Below are 12,406 nucleotides of genomic sequence, written 5' to 3' on the forward strand. Positions count from 1 at the left end.
TGGAGTTGTGCAAAGAGTTTCCTGGGAGCTCCAGCTGTGGCACCGCAGTCCTGGAGCCACCTTGGAAGACAGGGTGGGCAGTTGTGTGGTCAGGCACAGCGGCCAGGGAGAGGTGGGATAGCTGGGGAACATCCAAACTGGCTAATTCCAGCATGGAAAGGGCTTAGGAAGAGAAGGAGGAAGGGAAGAGTCTCCTAAAATCCACAGAGTCTGAAAGTCTGCTCAGATCCGGTGGGGACAATGGTGGAACAACAATCTCTGCCACGTCTGGAGATCCTGCAGGACACACAGGAGGATCCAGGGGCTGCCTCTTTCTCTCTGCTAGGAGTGGGCTCATTCTCAGGGCTGTCACCAAAGACATCCCTGACTGTGTCACTGTCACTCTGCACCCCACGTCCCTTCAGCCTCGCCGCTGAGACCCTCCTTATTCTGCAAAACTCACAAACTTTCCACATTTTTGGAGACAGAGACTGGTGAGAGAAGACCCGGTTGCCCCTTCACCTGAGTTCCTTTAAATTCAGACTTCAAAGGGCAGGAGAAAGTCAGGAAATGTTTTCAGATCTCATCAGAAGATGAGACTTGTTACAACATGAAACTCTTGGTCGGGGAGAAAACCACACCAGGTTTCTGCCTCTTGTGTTTATTGGGGGATGGCACATGCCAAGGAGAAAGGCTTAAGCAAACACACATGATTGTTCCCATGGTCCCAAGGAAAAGGTGAATCCTGAGTAAAAATAAACATTTTACAACAGCACGAGTGAAACTTGGGGAGAAAAAGCAAACTGAAAGTCAGTTGGGTGAGAAACATCTTCAGTTGGGCCAAGGCACCAGGAGGAAATTCCTGTTTTGGAGCTCGAGCTGCGGCTGATGAGTGACGCTGATTAAAGTTGCACCACGGCTGGATCCAGCACAAGAGCTTGAGAGAAGCCGAGGCTTCCCTCCGCACTGGGAGCTGCGCTCGGATCCATCCCAACTTCTGCTTGTGCTCGGGCGCCTCTTGCTTGGAGGGTGCTGGGCTCATCCCAGTCAGGTTTGGGGCTCCCCATGAATGGGCAGGTCCCGCTCCCAGAGGAGAGCTAGGCACCTTGATGTCCATCAGCTGGAGGGGAGCACAAGGGATTGAGCTGTTCTCGGCTGCTGTTGGGAATCTCAGTCCTTACCAGGTGGATTTGGCCATGTTTGTCTCCTAGCCACAGTTTGAGTGATGGTTTAAGGGCCATCAGTGCCCATCACTCAGTGGTCATCGGGGGGTCATTGTGCAATTTGCTTCCTTTCTCCTCTGGATGCCGGGGGGGTTGATCCCTTTCCTATGCCCTCCAGTTGGTGGGGCCGCTGTTCTTCAGGATGGTGCCAGATCCTCCCACCACCACTGAGTTAGATCCCCCACCCAGGGAGCCAAATCCACCCCCAGCACCAAATCCACCCCCTCCCAGGCTGAAGCATAAACCAGCACCGCCCGTGCTGCAGCTGCCTTTCCCGCTTCCAAAGCCAATTCCTCCTCCTCCAAGGCACAATCCGCTGCCATATCCACCTCCCACGGAGCTGCTGCCGCCCACCACAGCTGCAGAGAGGAACAAAAGGCACCAGGTTACCTCTGATACCACCAAGAAGTTTGGGAGCACGAATCCCAGCCCGCCACACTCCAGTGGGAACAGTACTTACAGATGCTGACAGAGCTCTGGCACTCTCCAGACATCCTGCAAGGAAAAGAGTTGGAATGTCAAATCCAGCCAGAGCATCCGGAGTGGTCCAACTCCATAAAGTCAGGATTGGTCCACTGACACAGCCACAGGACCATGGTCCACAGCTCATGACAACGCCATTAATGTTTATGATGGTACACATTTTTCCCATTGATTGATCAGGATACACTGGAATTCTTGCTGCATCCCACCCACCTGCACTCCTCGCCCTCCAGCAGCTTCCTGTAGGTTGCAATCTCCACGTCCAAGGCTAGTTTGACGTTCATGAGCTCCTGGTATTCTCGGAGCTGCCGGGCCATGTCAGCCTTGGCTTTTTGCAGGGCTGTCTCCAGCTCGGCCAGTTTGTCCCTTGCATCCTTGAGAGCCACCTCCCCGCGCTGCTCCGCATCCGCAATTGACGTCTGAAGAGTCTCGCACTGGAGGGTAAGACATGGGCAGGATGAGTGGGGTGGGGGCAGCCAGTGAGAGATGAAACCATAATCCCAGATCAGAGAAACATGTAACGGTGTGGGTTGGACAGGACCTTAAAGATGATCTGGAGCATGCACAGGGACACCTTCCACTATCCCAGGTTGCTCCAAGCCACGTCCTACCTGGCCTTGGACACTTCCATGGATGGAGCATCCATAACTTCTCTGGGCAACATGTGCCACAGCCACTCAGGCTCAGCCATTCCCAGGTCCCTCCCACGCCCAACAATTCCCACCACACTTATTTCCCTTCAGGAAAGTTCTAAAAGGCATGACCAAGAGGTCCTCCCCATTGCTCAAAAAAACATAACACCCACCTGCTTCTTCACACTGTCGATCTCAGCCCGGATCCTCTGGATCATGCGGTTGAGCTCTGAGATCTCAATCTTGGTGTCCTTGAGGCTGTCGCCATGCTTGCCCGCGGTTGCCTGCAGCTCCTCATACTGGTGGGATGAAGCAGGAGGAGCATGTTGAGTCCACTGTGACCTCACAGCTGCTCCCGCGTCACCGTAGGGAAGCCAAGGAGAGCAAGTCTGTGCCAGGTCCACTCTGGATGGACCAGCACCAGCAACGTTCCAGATCTTGCCATGGCCTGAGCTGCCACCAGTAGCTCTCCCACCCCCTTGGACACTGGAGAGCCCCAGCAGTGTGTGCCACCCTCACCTTGCACCGGTACCAGGACTCGGCCTCGGCGCGGCTGCGGTTGGCGATCTCCTCGTACTGCGCCTTCACCTCGGCGATGATGCTGTCCAGGTCCAGGTTCCGGTTGTTGTCCATGGACAGCACCACCGAGGTGTCAGACACTTGCTGCTGCATCTGGGACAGCTCCTGCAGGTGACACCCAACCCGGATTTAGCCCTTCCAGAACTTCCTTATGGTGCCACAATCCTCCCCCATCCCGGTGCCCCAGAGTACTCACTGCCTCGTAAAGACACTTGAGGAAGTTGATCTCATCTGACAAAGAATCCAGTTTTCCCTGGAGTTCCACCTTGGTCATGTAGGCTCCATCCACATCCTGCAGCAGAGATGGGATGAGAAAACCTGCTCGGCACACACCAGTTAATCTAAAAGTTCATGAAACCGTCTGGGTTGGAAGGGACTTTAAATGTAATTCCACCCCCTTCCATGGGCAGGGACACCTTCCACTCTTCCAGGCTGCTCCAAGCCCCGTTCAACCTGGCCTGGGACACTTCCAGGGGTCAGGCAGTCACAGCTTCTCTTGGAAATCCATTCCAGGGCCTCCCTAACCTCACAGGGAAGAATTCCTGCCCAATATCCCATCTATCCCTGCCCTCTGGCAGTGGGAAGCTCTTCCCCCTTGTCCTGTCACTCCAGGCCCTCATCCCAAGTCCCTCTCCAGCTTTCCTGGAGTCTCTTTAGAAAAAAAACAAGGACTTGACCTTCTTCAGGAGCACAAATTCGTTCTCAGCTGCCGTCCTTTTGTTTATCTCCTCCTCGTACCTGTGGATGGGAAGGAGGGAGATGGAATCTGGCTGCTTGTTTTGGCTCCGGCTCAGACTAATGAACATTGTTGGCCTCAGACTCATAAACCCGGCAAAAATAGATCTGCCATGAGGGAGATTTATGGACAGGGAATTGCACTTTGCTTTTCAGGACAAGCCCTGGCTCCTGCACTTCCAGCGCCTGGGCGAGGAAAGCCTGGAAAGAGGAATTCAGGCTCTGCTAAAGGGAGTCCTGGTGCTTGCAGCACTCCAAGTTCCTTCTACGAGATCCAAGAACCTTCAGCTCCTCACAAGTATCATGGAATCTCCTGATTTGGAAGGGGCTTACAGGGATCATCGAGTTCAGTTCCTGGCCCTGCATAGGACACCCCAGAATCCCAAATGGACCCAAATTTTCCAGATGTTCATGTCCAAACATAAAGACAATTTTCACCCAGCAACCTCTGGTTGATCCCAGGTCTTGTGGATTCCCACGATTCCCAGACTTCCTTGCCCACTGTTTTTTGTAATTCCCCAAGTGGATTCATTTCTCCAGTCTTTGTTCTGCTTTTTCCAACTGGACAAATTTTATCTTCATATTTATAGACTAAAATAAATTATATATTATAATAAATAACAGCAGGAAAATAATCTTTATGTTTCCTTTCTTTTTTTTTTTTTTTTTTTACTTCATGTCAACCTTCCACAGAAATCCTCAAATCCTGAATGATATTATATGAAGGAATCATGACGAAGTCCGTAAGGAAATTACAGCTGGGTTTAGCAACTGATTAATTAATTCTTAATTATTCTTAATGACTCTTAAGGAATTCCTTCTTGAGGAAGACAAAGAGTGGAGGATCCTCCTTCAGGAAGAAGCACAATTTGAGCAATATATTGAGAAAATCTGAGAAAAGTTGAGAAATACCTTGAAAAAGCCCCACTTTTCATCCAAACTCACTTTTCCCAAAACATTTTACATTTTCTAACCACAGGGGGAATAAATCAATACTGATAATTATTATCATGATTTCTCTTTTTTATGTCTGTTTGAAGTGAGTTTATTCACCATCAGACACCCCAAGCAACCTACTTTGTCTTGAAGTCCTCCACCATGTCCTGGAAGCTCTTCAGCTCTGTCTCCAGCTGGTGCTTCTCACTGGAGAGACAATCCAACTGCTTCCTCAGCCCACTGATGTAGGTCTCAAAGAACGGGTCCAGGTTCCTGCCGCCTGTTCCTGTACCACCCTGCTCCTGCAGCAGCTTCCACTTGGTCTCCAGGACTCGGTTCTGCTGCTCCAGGAACCGGACCTAAACAGGTGGGGAAAGAGTCAAAATCTCCCTTCAAAACCCCATCGTTTTTCTGATTTTCTTTTTCCCCCCATGTGTTTTCCATATTTTATTCCCATTTAATGTGTGATAACTCCCCAGTCCTATAGGACAGGTAGGACCACAGTGGATGGGGTGAGTGGGCAAAAGAGGGTCACGTCCCCTTCCCAATTCTGGAGCCTCTCAACAGGAGAAACACAATGAACTTCATGGGTTTGGCATCTTCTTGTTCAAAATAGTCAAAAAACTCCCAACGTCTTCAAAATAGAACAAAATATCAAAAAAGTCTGATCATCTCCTTAAAAAAAGCCTAAATCACTACGTATCCCATCTTCTCCTTAAAAATAGTCCAAAACACCCAAATCCCAACATCTCCTTAAAAATATTCCCCAAAAAATCCCACCTTCTGCTTTAAAATAGCTCAAGTCACCTGAAATCACATCTTCTCTTTAAAAGTAGCCTAAAGCACCCAAAATCCCATTAAAAATAGCCCCAAACACTAAAAAAAATTCACCTGTTCCTTCAAAGTAGCCCAATGTTCCCCTTAAAATAGCCCATTTTCCCCTTAAAAACAGCCCCAAACACCTTCAGTTTATGATGATCTGGGCAACTGCAGCTCTGGGTGCCCCTGGATGAGCATCTCCTGGTCATTCCCACCCTCCAGAGCCGATCCTGGAGTGAAGCCCCTCCAAACCTTGTCGATGAAGGAGGCAAATTTGTCGTTGAGTTTCTTGATTTCCTCCCGCTCCTGTGTCCGAACTTTCTGGATCTCGGGGTCAATCTCCAGATTGAGGGGGGCCAGCAGGCTCTGGTTGATGGTCACCTCCCTGATGCCGCCCGGGGGGCATGGGGGGAAGCCCTGGCCCCCCATGCCACCATCAAATCCTCCACCAAAGCCACCAAAGCCACTGCCAGGGCCGCCACCAAAGCACCCTGCACCATAGCCGCCTCCAAATCCTGCTCCGGCCCCAAAGCCAAAGCCTCCTTGGCCACCGAAGCCTCTGCAGGCACCACCAGCCCCCCCAAATCCTCCCAGGGAGGTGCTTTTACTGCCCCCCAGGGAATAGAGGCTCCTGCTGCTGAAGCCACCAGCACCACCAGATCCCCGGCATCCTCCACGGGGCACGGAGCCAAACATGACCTTGTTCTTGCTCCCGAAACACACAGAGCTGGAGCTGAACCCCTTCCCAAGAGCACAGGACTGGCGAGACATGGTGAAGAGTCCCCAAAACTCTGAGCAAAAGGCTGAGGCTGAAGCTTGGGAGGCGAGAAGAGACAAGTCCTGTGGCAGGAGCTGCTGGGTCCCCCTTTTTATGGGCACAGGGAGTTGGTCGGTGCCAGGGGGGAGTGGAGATGTCATTTTTTGGGGATTGTTTCATTCTCTTCATTGTTTTCAGGTTTGAAAGGATGCCCTCCTCACTTTGCCACAACCATGACCTGCCTGCAAACATTCCCCAGAGAGCAAAGAAAAACAAAAGTATTGTTGGTGTTGGAACCGAACTCCAACCCAAATTCCCTGGGCCATGGCCAAAGCCCCATGAACTCTCTGATGCATCACGCCCTCGAGGGAAACCCTTGTTTTAGCTAAATCTGTCATTTTCAGCCTGACACCAGTGGCTGGGTTCACTGAATTCCAACAAAAATCCAGGCTCCCAGGCACACCCTCAGATGCACTCAGTTTCAACCTCCTGCTCCGAGGAGGGGTGACGTGGGTTGTCCAAAGTGTTTCACAACTGGGAGCATTAGCATTGGGCAGGGCTCTAAAACTACTTTTATGTCAATAAAGGTGATTTTAAAATCTTCTTAAACCTTCTGAAAGGGTTTTGAAGTCATTCTGGATTCCTCTGAGTGATGGGTTGAGCTGGGCGGGACACACTGGGATTTGCAGAGACTGAAATATCCCAATATATCTGTGTTGAGACACACCCCAGCAGGGTCAAGACTGTTCCCTGACCCACAGCTTTGACAGGGGATCACATCCCTCCTCTGAGGAACCTTCCAGGGATTTTGCAGCATTTCCTGAGGGTCCTTGTGGGTCTCCAGTCCCTCCACAGCACGTGGTATTCAGCAAAGCCACTCCCAGCCTACCCCATTGTTAAAACAACGCAATTTAATTGCTTAATTGCTTTAAATTTCTAATTAAATGAGGTGTTGAGCTGCCTCCATTGAGCATCCTGGTTTATCCCACTGTTAAAACAAATAAAAAGCCCCAAAACTTCCCCCTAACCCCACACTGCCAATAAGATCCAGCTCTGGATTATCTCATTCATTGGGAGAGGTTTGTGGAACCAGTTTCAGCTCCAAGACTGTTCACCCCAGCTTTTTTTCCACTGAAAAGATATAAATCTAGGTCTGGGTGCATGTCCCGGTGTTTCCTCCTGAATCTCACTGGGGATTCCTGAAGCTCCAGGATTTTCAGCCCCAGGGGATTTGCAGTGCAGGGAACAGGGAAGTTGATGCTCCCCTTGGACAATGCGCATCCTGCATGCCCCAATCCCACCTGGAAACCCTCTCACACCCTCCGGGGTTCCCCAGTTTTCCAGCTGGAGAAGAGAAGCGGTTTGAACCGATGGAAGGAGGCGGTGGCTGCATCTCCTCACCTTACGCAACCGGCAGATCAGCCCCAAAACCAAATGAACCTGTTGGAGCCCGGGCGGAGAGCATTCCTGCCAGGAGTTCCCAGGGTGGCTCCAGCACCAGCTCCTGCCCCAGCTGCTGCCCTGCGGCCAGCCCAGCACCTGCCCAAGCAGCTGCTGGGCCAGCAAAGCCCTGCCCCACCCTGCCACCAAGGGGTAAAGACACCTCACTGGTACATGGGATCACTTCCCAAATCCTTCCTGAACTCCAAGGTGGAGCATCTCAGATGCTCCAGCACTTGCCGGATGGGAATGTATCAGGAGCAAAGCCAAGGGCCCAAGGTTGGCCACTGTCACCCAACCAGTGTTGGCCACTGTCACCCAACCGGTGTTGGCCACTGTCACCCAACCAGTGTTGGCCACCATCATTCACCCAGTGCTGGCTACCATCAACCCCCTACACTGGGCAACATCACCACCCAGCACTGGCGCCACCATCCACCCAAGCAGTGTTGGCCACCACCCCTCACCCCCTGTTGTCCACCATCGCCCACCTTACACACTGGCACCCATCCACCCTAACGTGGAGGGCCATCCCCACTCAGTGTTGGCCACCATCACCTACCAAACGTTGGACTTTGGGCCAAGACTGCTCAGTCTTGGCCACTGTCACCCACCCAACACTGGCCACCATCACCCACCCAGCACCCCAACATCCCAGCTTCCCCGTGTGTCCCTTGGGAGCCAGGACCTCCAGCACGGGTGCCCAGCAGTCCCAACCAGGGAAACGTGTAGCAGAACCAGAGCCCAAATAGAGCTGCATTCACCCCAAACCTGTGCTGGGACTGGGTTCCACTGGGAAAACCTCAGATCCGGAAACTCCTGGCTGCTCCGCTGGCAGCCACCACCTGGGAAATTGCAGGGCTGGGAGCAGGAACGGTGACGGCTGGAACAACAAGATGGATTCCCGGGAGATCAAAGCAGGTGTTGCAGAAGACAGGCGGCACCCTGGCACTGCCAGGAGCCCCGGGCGCCCCGGGATCCATGGCGGGAGCAGAGCTGGCAGCAGGGAGCTCATGGCACCCCCTGATGCCAGGAGTCACAACCCCCAGGGGTGGGCTGACTCTCATTCCTGTTGGGATGCCATTGGTGTCACCTCTCCTGCTGTCCCACTGCCCAGGGGAGGGACCCCACATCCTGCCCAGCCAAAGGGAAAGCTCATCTCAGCCCTGGCACTGGGAAACAGATCCCAGGGAAGGAGGATTGGGATCATCGGGGAGGCAGCCCCAGGAAGGAGCACCCCCTTGGACTTGACAGCCCCCCATGATCCCTGTGAGGGGGTGAAGACCCTTCTGGGGGTCACAGGGTGGGGGTGGGCCCCAGGCAGGGGTAGGGCCGACCCTGGGGGCCCCACAGGAATCCATGTGAATATCCCATGGGAATAAAGACCCACTGGACACCCAGGTGCCCCTGTTTCTTCCCACATGGGGGGCAAACAAGGACACCAAAATGGGGTGAATTCAGCGTTAAAAGGGTCGGGGCAGGTGCTTAAGGTGGGGGGAGATCCCATGTTTTTGAGGGAAAAGCATTGGGACTGGGGGGGGTGGACCCAGTAGGCCCCCCAGGAGCAGCATCACCCCATCCCCAAATTCCTGGGGGTGGGAAAGAGGTGGGCTGCACCCCAGGGTATCCCTGTACCCATCCCTCCCCCACCCTCCATCCCTCCCTCCCCAGACCCTTGGGATCCCAAACGCAGAACACCCTCTAAAGGGCCGGAACGGCTCCCAAAAACGAGAGCACACCCCAGGCCACCCCAGTCCCCCTTCCTGGGGGTTCCCCAGCTCCTGGGCTCACTCCACATCTCACCCCAATTAAAAAGGCAACACTGACTCAAAATGTGCCGGGTCTGGGGGTGCAGAGTCTCAGGGGGGAATGCTCGGGAGCGGGAGGAGGTTTGGGGTGCTGGGAGGGGAGGAGTGCAGGGGTGTGCGTGTGAAAGTACCAAGAGTTCGGGCAGCTCCTCCCGACGCTAATTACGGAAGTTAATTGCCCCGACAGGCCCCAGCTTGTCACTGCACCCCAAAACCCCACCCGGGTGGCAACCGAGGGACCAGCCCCCAGTACGGGGCAGGGATACCCTGCTGTGGGGCAGAGACCCCCCACAAACACCCTGGACACATCTCTGTGAGGAGGTGCCCACATGAGCACCTGGATTTCGGGGGTCCCCACCGTGGGGAGGTGGGTTTTGGGGTGAAGGAGCACATTCAGGAGGTGGATCTGTGAGGGGCTGACATGTGGAGGGAGTTCCACAAAGACAGAGATGGGGGTTGAGGACTCCCTGATCCAGGAAAATCTGGGGGCAGGAAGTGTCTGTTTGACCTCCCATATTTTGGGGATCCCCTCCATTGGGAGGTGGGGTTTGAGGTGAAGAAGCCCATTCGGGAGGTGGATTTGGGGGGTCTGAGCTTGGATGGACGCTCAGTGGTGGAAATGGGGGTTCAGGTTTCCTAGCAGAAAAATCGGGGGGGGGGGGGGGGCACAAACCCCCAAGCCCCCTGGGGCTGACCTCAGACACAGGGGGACCCCCAAAGTGCAGGGTCCCCCGCATTTCCTCCATCACCCCTCCTGCGAAGCGAGCAGGGGATGCTGGCCCTGAGGTCATGGGAGGGGTCCTCTCCCACTCCCCGGAGTCCAGATGGCACTGAGGGTGACATGAGGTGACATCCCGGGGGTCCCACCGAGCTTGAGGGCTCCAGCTCCCCCCACAAACCATCCCTTCCTCAGTTTCCCTGCAGGGTCTCCGTGACCCCCAGTTTCCAACCAGGAGTGTCCGTGGGGCTCAACCCCTCCAGAACCACCCGGATCCCCCCACACCCCCGAAGCCAACCTGAGACCCCAGACCCCACTGCCCGGCCACACCCCCCACAGCCCTCGACCCCCCCCCCATCTACTTCTAGACCACCGCAGACACCCCCAAACCCACCCCCCGGCCCTCCCCGGAACCTCCAGATCCCCCCCAGACCCACTCCTGACCCCCTCTAAACCCATCAGACCCCCCCCCGCGCCCCCAGATCCGCCCCCTGACACCACTGCTCCCGCCCCCCAGCCCCCAAATTCTCCGTGGAGTCGTACCCGGGCGGGGACGCCCCATTCCCGACTCACCCCACCCGAACTCGCGGGGGCCCCAAATTCCGCCTCCCCCGAGGGGCCATTCCCGCTCCTCTGCCGCCCTCCAGCGTCAGCGAACCCCAAAATCACCCGGCCCGGACGGCCGGGGGGGGTCTAAGGGCTGCGGGGGAGACCTCGAGGGGGTCCCCAAACCCCTCAAACCCCTCCCCCGCAAAGAATCTGTGATCCCTCAAACCAGCCCCCGCCCCCCAAAAAGCAGGGGGATCCCCCGGGGAGACCCCCCCCCCCAAAAAAAAAAAAAAAAAAAAAAAAAAAAAAAACGGACGTAGGATCAGGGGGGGAGTTGAAACGGGGGGGCAAGAAAGGGGGTGCAGGGAGGTGACCCCAGTTTAACCCTCCCGGGGGGGGGCACTGCTGATCCCACCACCTCTTTTAAGGAGGGGCTGTGTCAACCCCCCCGGACCCTGTGGACACCGCCACCCCCCCAGCCCACGGAGGGACCCCCAAATCTGCTCCCAGCCCCAAAGCCTCGCTCCCCCCTGGGCCGGGCCCCGAGGGGTTAATGATTAACGGGGCGCAAATTCCGCTGGCAGCGCCGATTTTGGGGGGGTCCCCCTTCCCCCCCGTGGGCTCTGAGCCCCCCAAAACGGCTCCGAGCCCCCACCATGCCCCCAAATCTCTACCACCACCAGCCCAAATACCCCAGGGCATCATCTTGACACCCCCAAACCAAGTGGGGGGGCCGAGACCCCCAAACTAGGCCGCTGCCCCCCCTCCCTGCCGCTCCAAAATGGGGGGGGGGGCGTGGAGGGCAGCCAGGGGTTTTGGGGTGCGGTAGCACCCCGAGAGAAAAGGGCCCCACAAAGCCCCCCTGGAGGGACATGAGCACCCCAAAACACACCCTGGTACCCCTGGATGAGAGCTCAGGAAGGGACCCAGGCAGCCCAAAATAGATTCTGATGTCCCAAAAGGGGTCCTGGCACCCCAAAACAAACCCTGGCATTCCAAAACAGACCCAGCCACCCCAAAACGAGCTCTGATGCCCCAGGGTGGGTGCTTGTACCCCGAAACAGACCCAGGCACCCTGGAACTGGTCCTGGCACCCCAGAGGGTATCCAAGAACCCCAAAACAGACCCAGGCACCCTGACATGGGCCCTGGCACCCCCTGGTGGAACCGGCCACCCCCAAAAAGACCCTGGCACTCCAAGATGGGTCCTGGAACCCCAGAAGGGACCTTGCCCCCCAAAACTGGGATGGCTCCTGGTATGCCAAAATTGTGCCAGGCAGCCCGGGATGGGCACAGACACCCTAAAACTGGTCTGGGCATCCAAAATGGGACCCAGGCACCCCAAAACAGGGATTGCTGTCCCAAAACGAGTCCTGGCACCCCTGGAAGGGTTCTGACGCCCCAGGAGGGACCCTCAGAGCCCCAGACAGATATTGACAGGCCAGGATGGGTCCTGGCACCCCAATACAAAGCCAGGCACCCACAAATGGGTTCTGGCACCCCGACACAGACTCGGGCATCCCAAGATAGGTCCTGGCACCTGGGAGATTTCCAGGCAACCCAAAATAGGTATTGGCACCCTGGGATGGGTCCTGGCACACCAAAACTGGTCCTGGCACCCCAGGAAGGGAGCCAGGCACCCCAAGATTGGTCCTGGCAGCCACAGATAGGTTCTGGCACTCTAAAACAGATTCCAGGACCCCCAAACAGACCCAGAGACCCCAAAACTGATCTGGGAACACCAAGACT

General features: G+C 55.4%; 1 protein-coding gene across 1 annotated transcript; it reads right to left on the minus strand.

Annotated features, from left to right (window-relative positions):
* Nucleotides 1-598: 598 nt before the first annotated feature.
* On the minus strand, nucleotides 599-6,213 carry LOC128801449 (keratin, type II cytoskeletal 4-like). The gene is made up of 9 exons (XM_053967328.1): nucleotides 5,639-6,213; nucleotides 4,709-4,926; nucleotides 3,574-3,634; nucleotides 3,093-3,188; nucleotides 2,837-3,001; nucleotides 2,491-2,616; nucleotides 1,899-2,119; nucleotides 1,663-1,697; nucleotides 599-1,561 (listed from the first exon to the last, which is right to left on the minus strand). The coding sequence occupies exons 1-9, from the start codon at nucleotides 6,155-6,157 to the stop codon at nucleotides 1,308-1,310; spliced, it is 1,695 nt and encodes a 564-aa protein (XP_053823303.1). The 5' UTR covers nucleotides 6,158-6,213; the 3' UTR covers nucleotides 599-1,307.
* Nucleotides 6,214-12,406: the final 6,193 nt, after the last annotated feature.

This window comes from Vidua chalybeata, chromosome 30 (genome assembly GCF_026979565.1).
Source record: "Vidua chalybeata isolate OUT-0048 chromosome 30, bVidCha1 merged haplotype, whole genome shotgun sequence".
Lineage (NCBI taxonomy): Eukaryota > Metazoa > Chordata > Aves > Passeriformes > Viduidae > Vidua > Vidua chalybeata.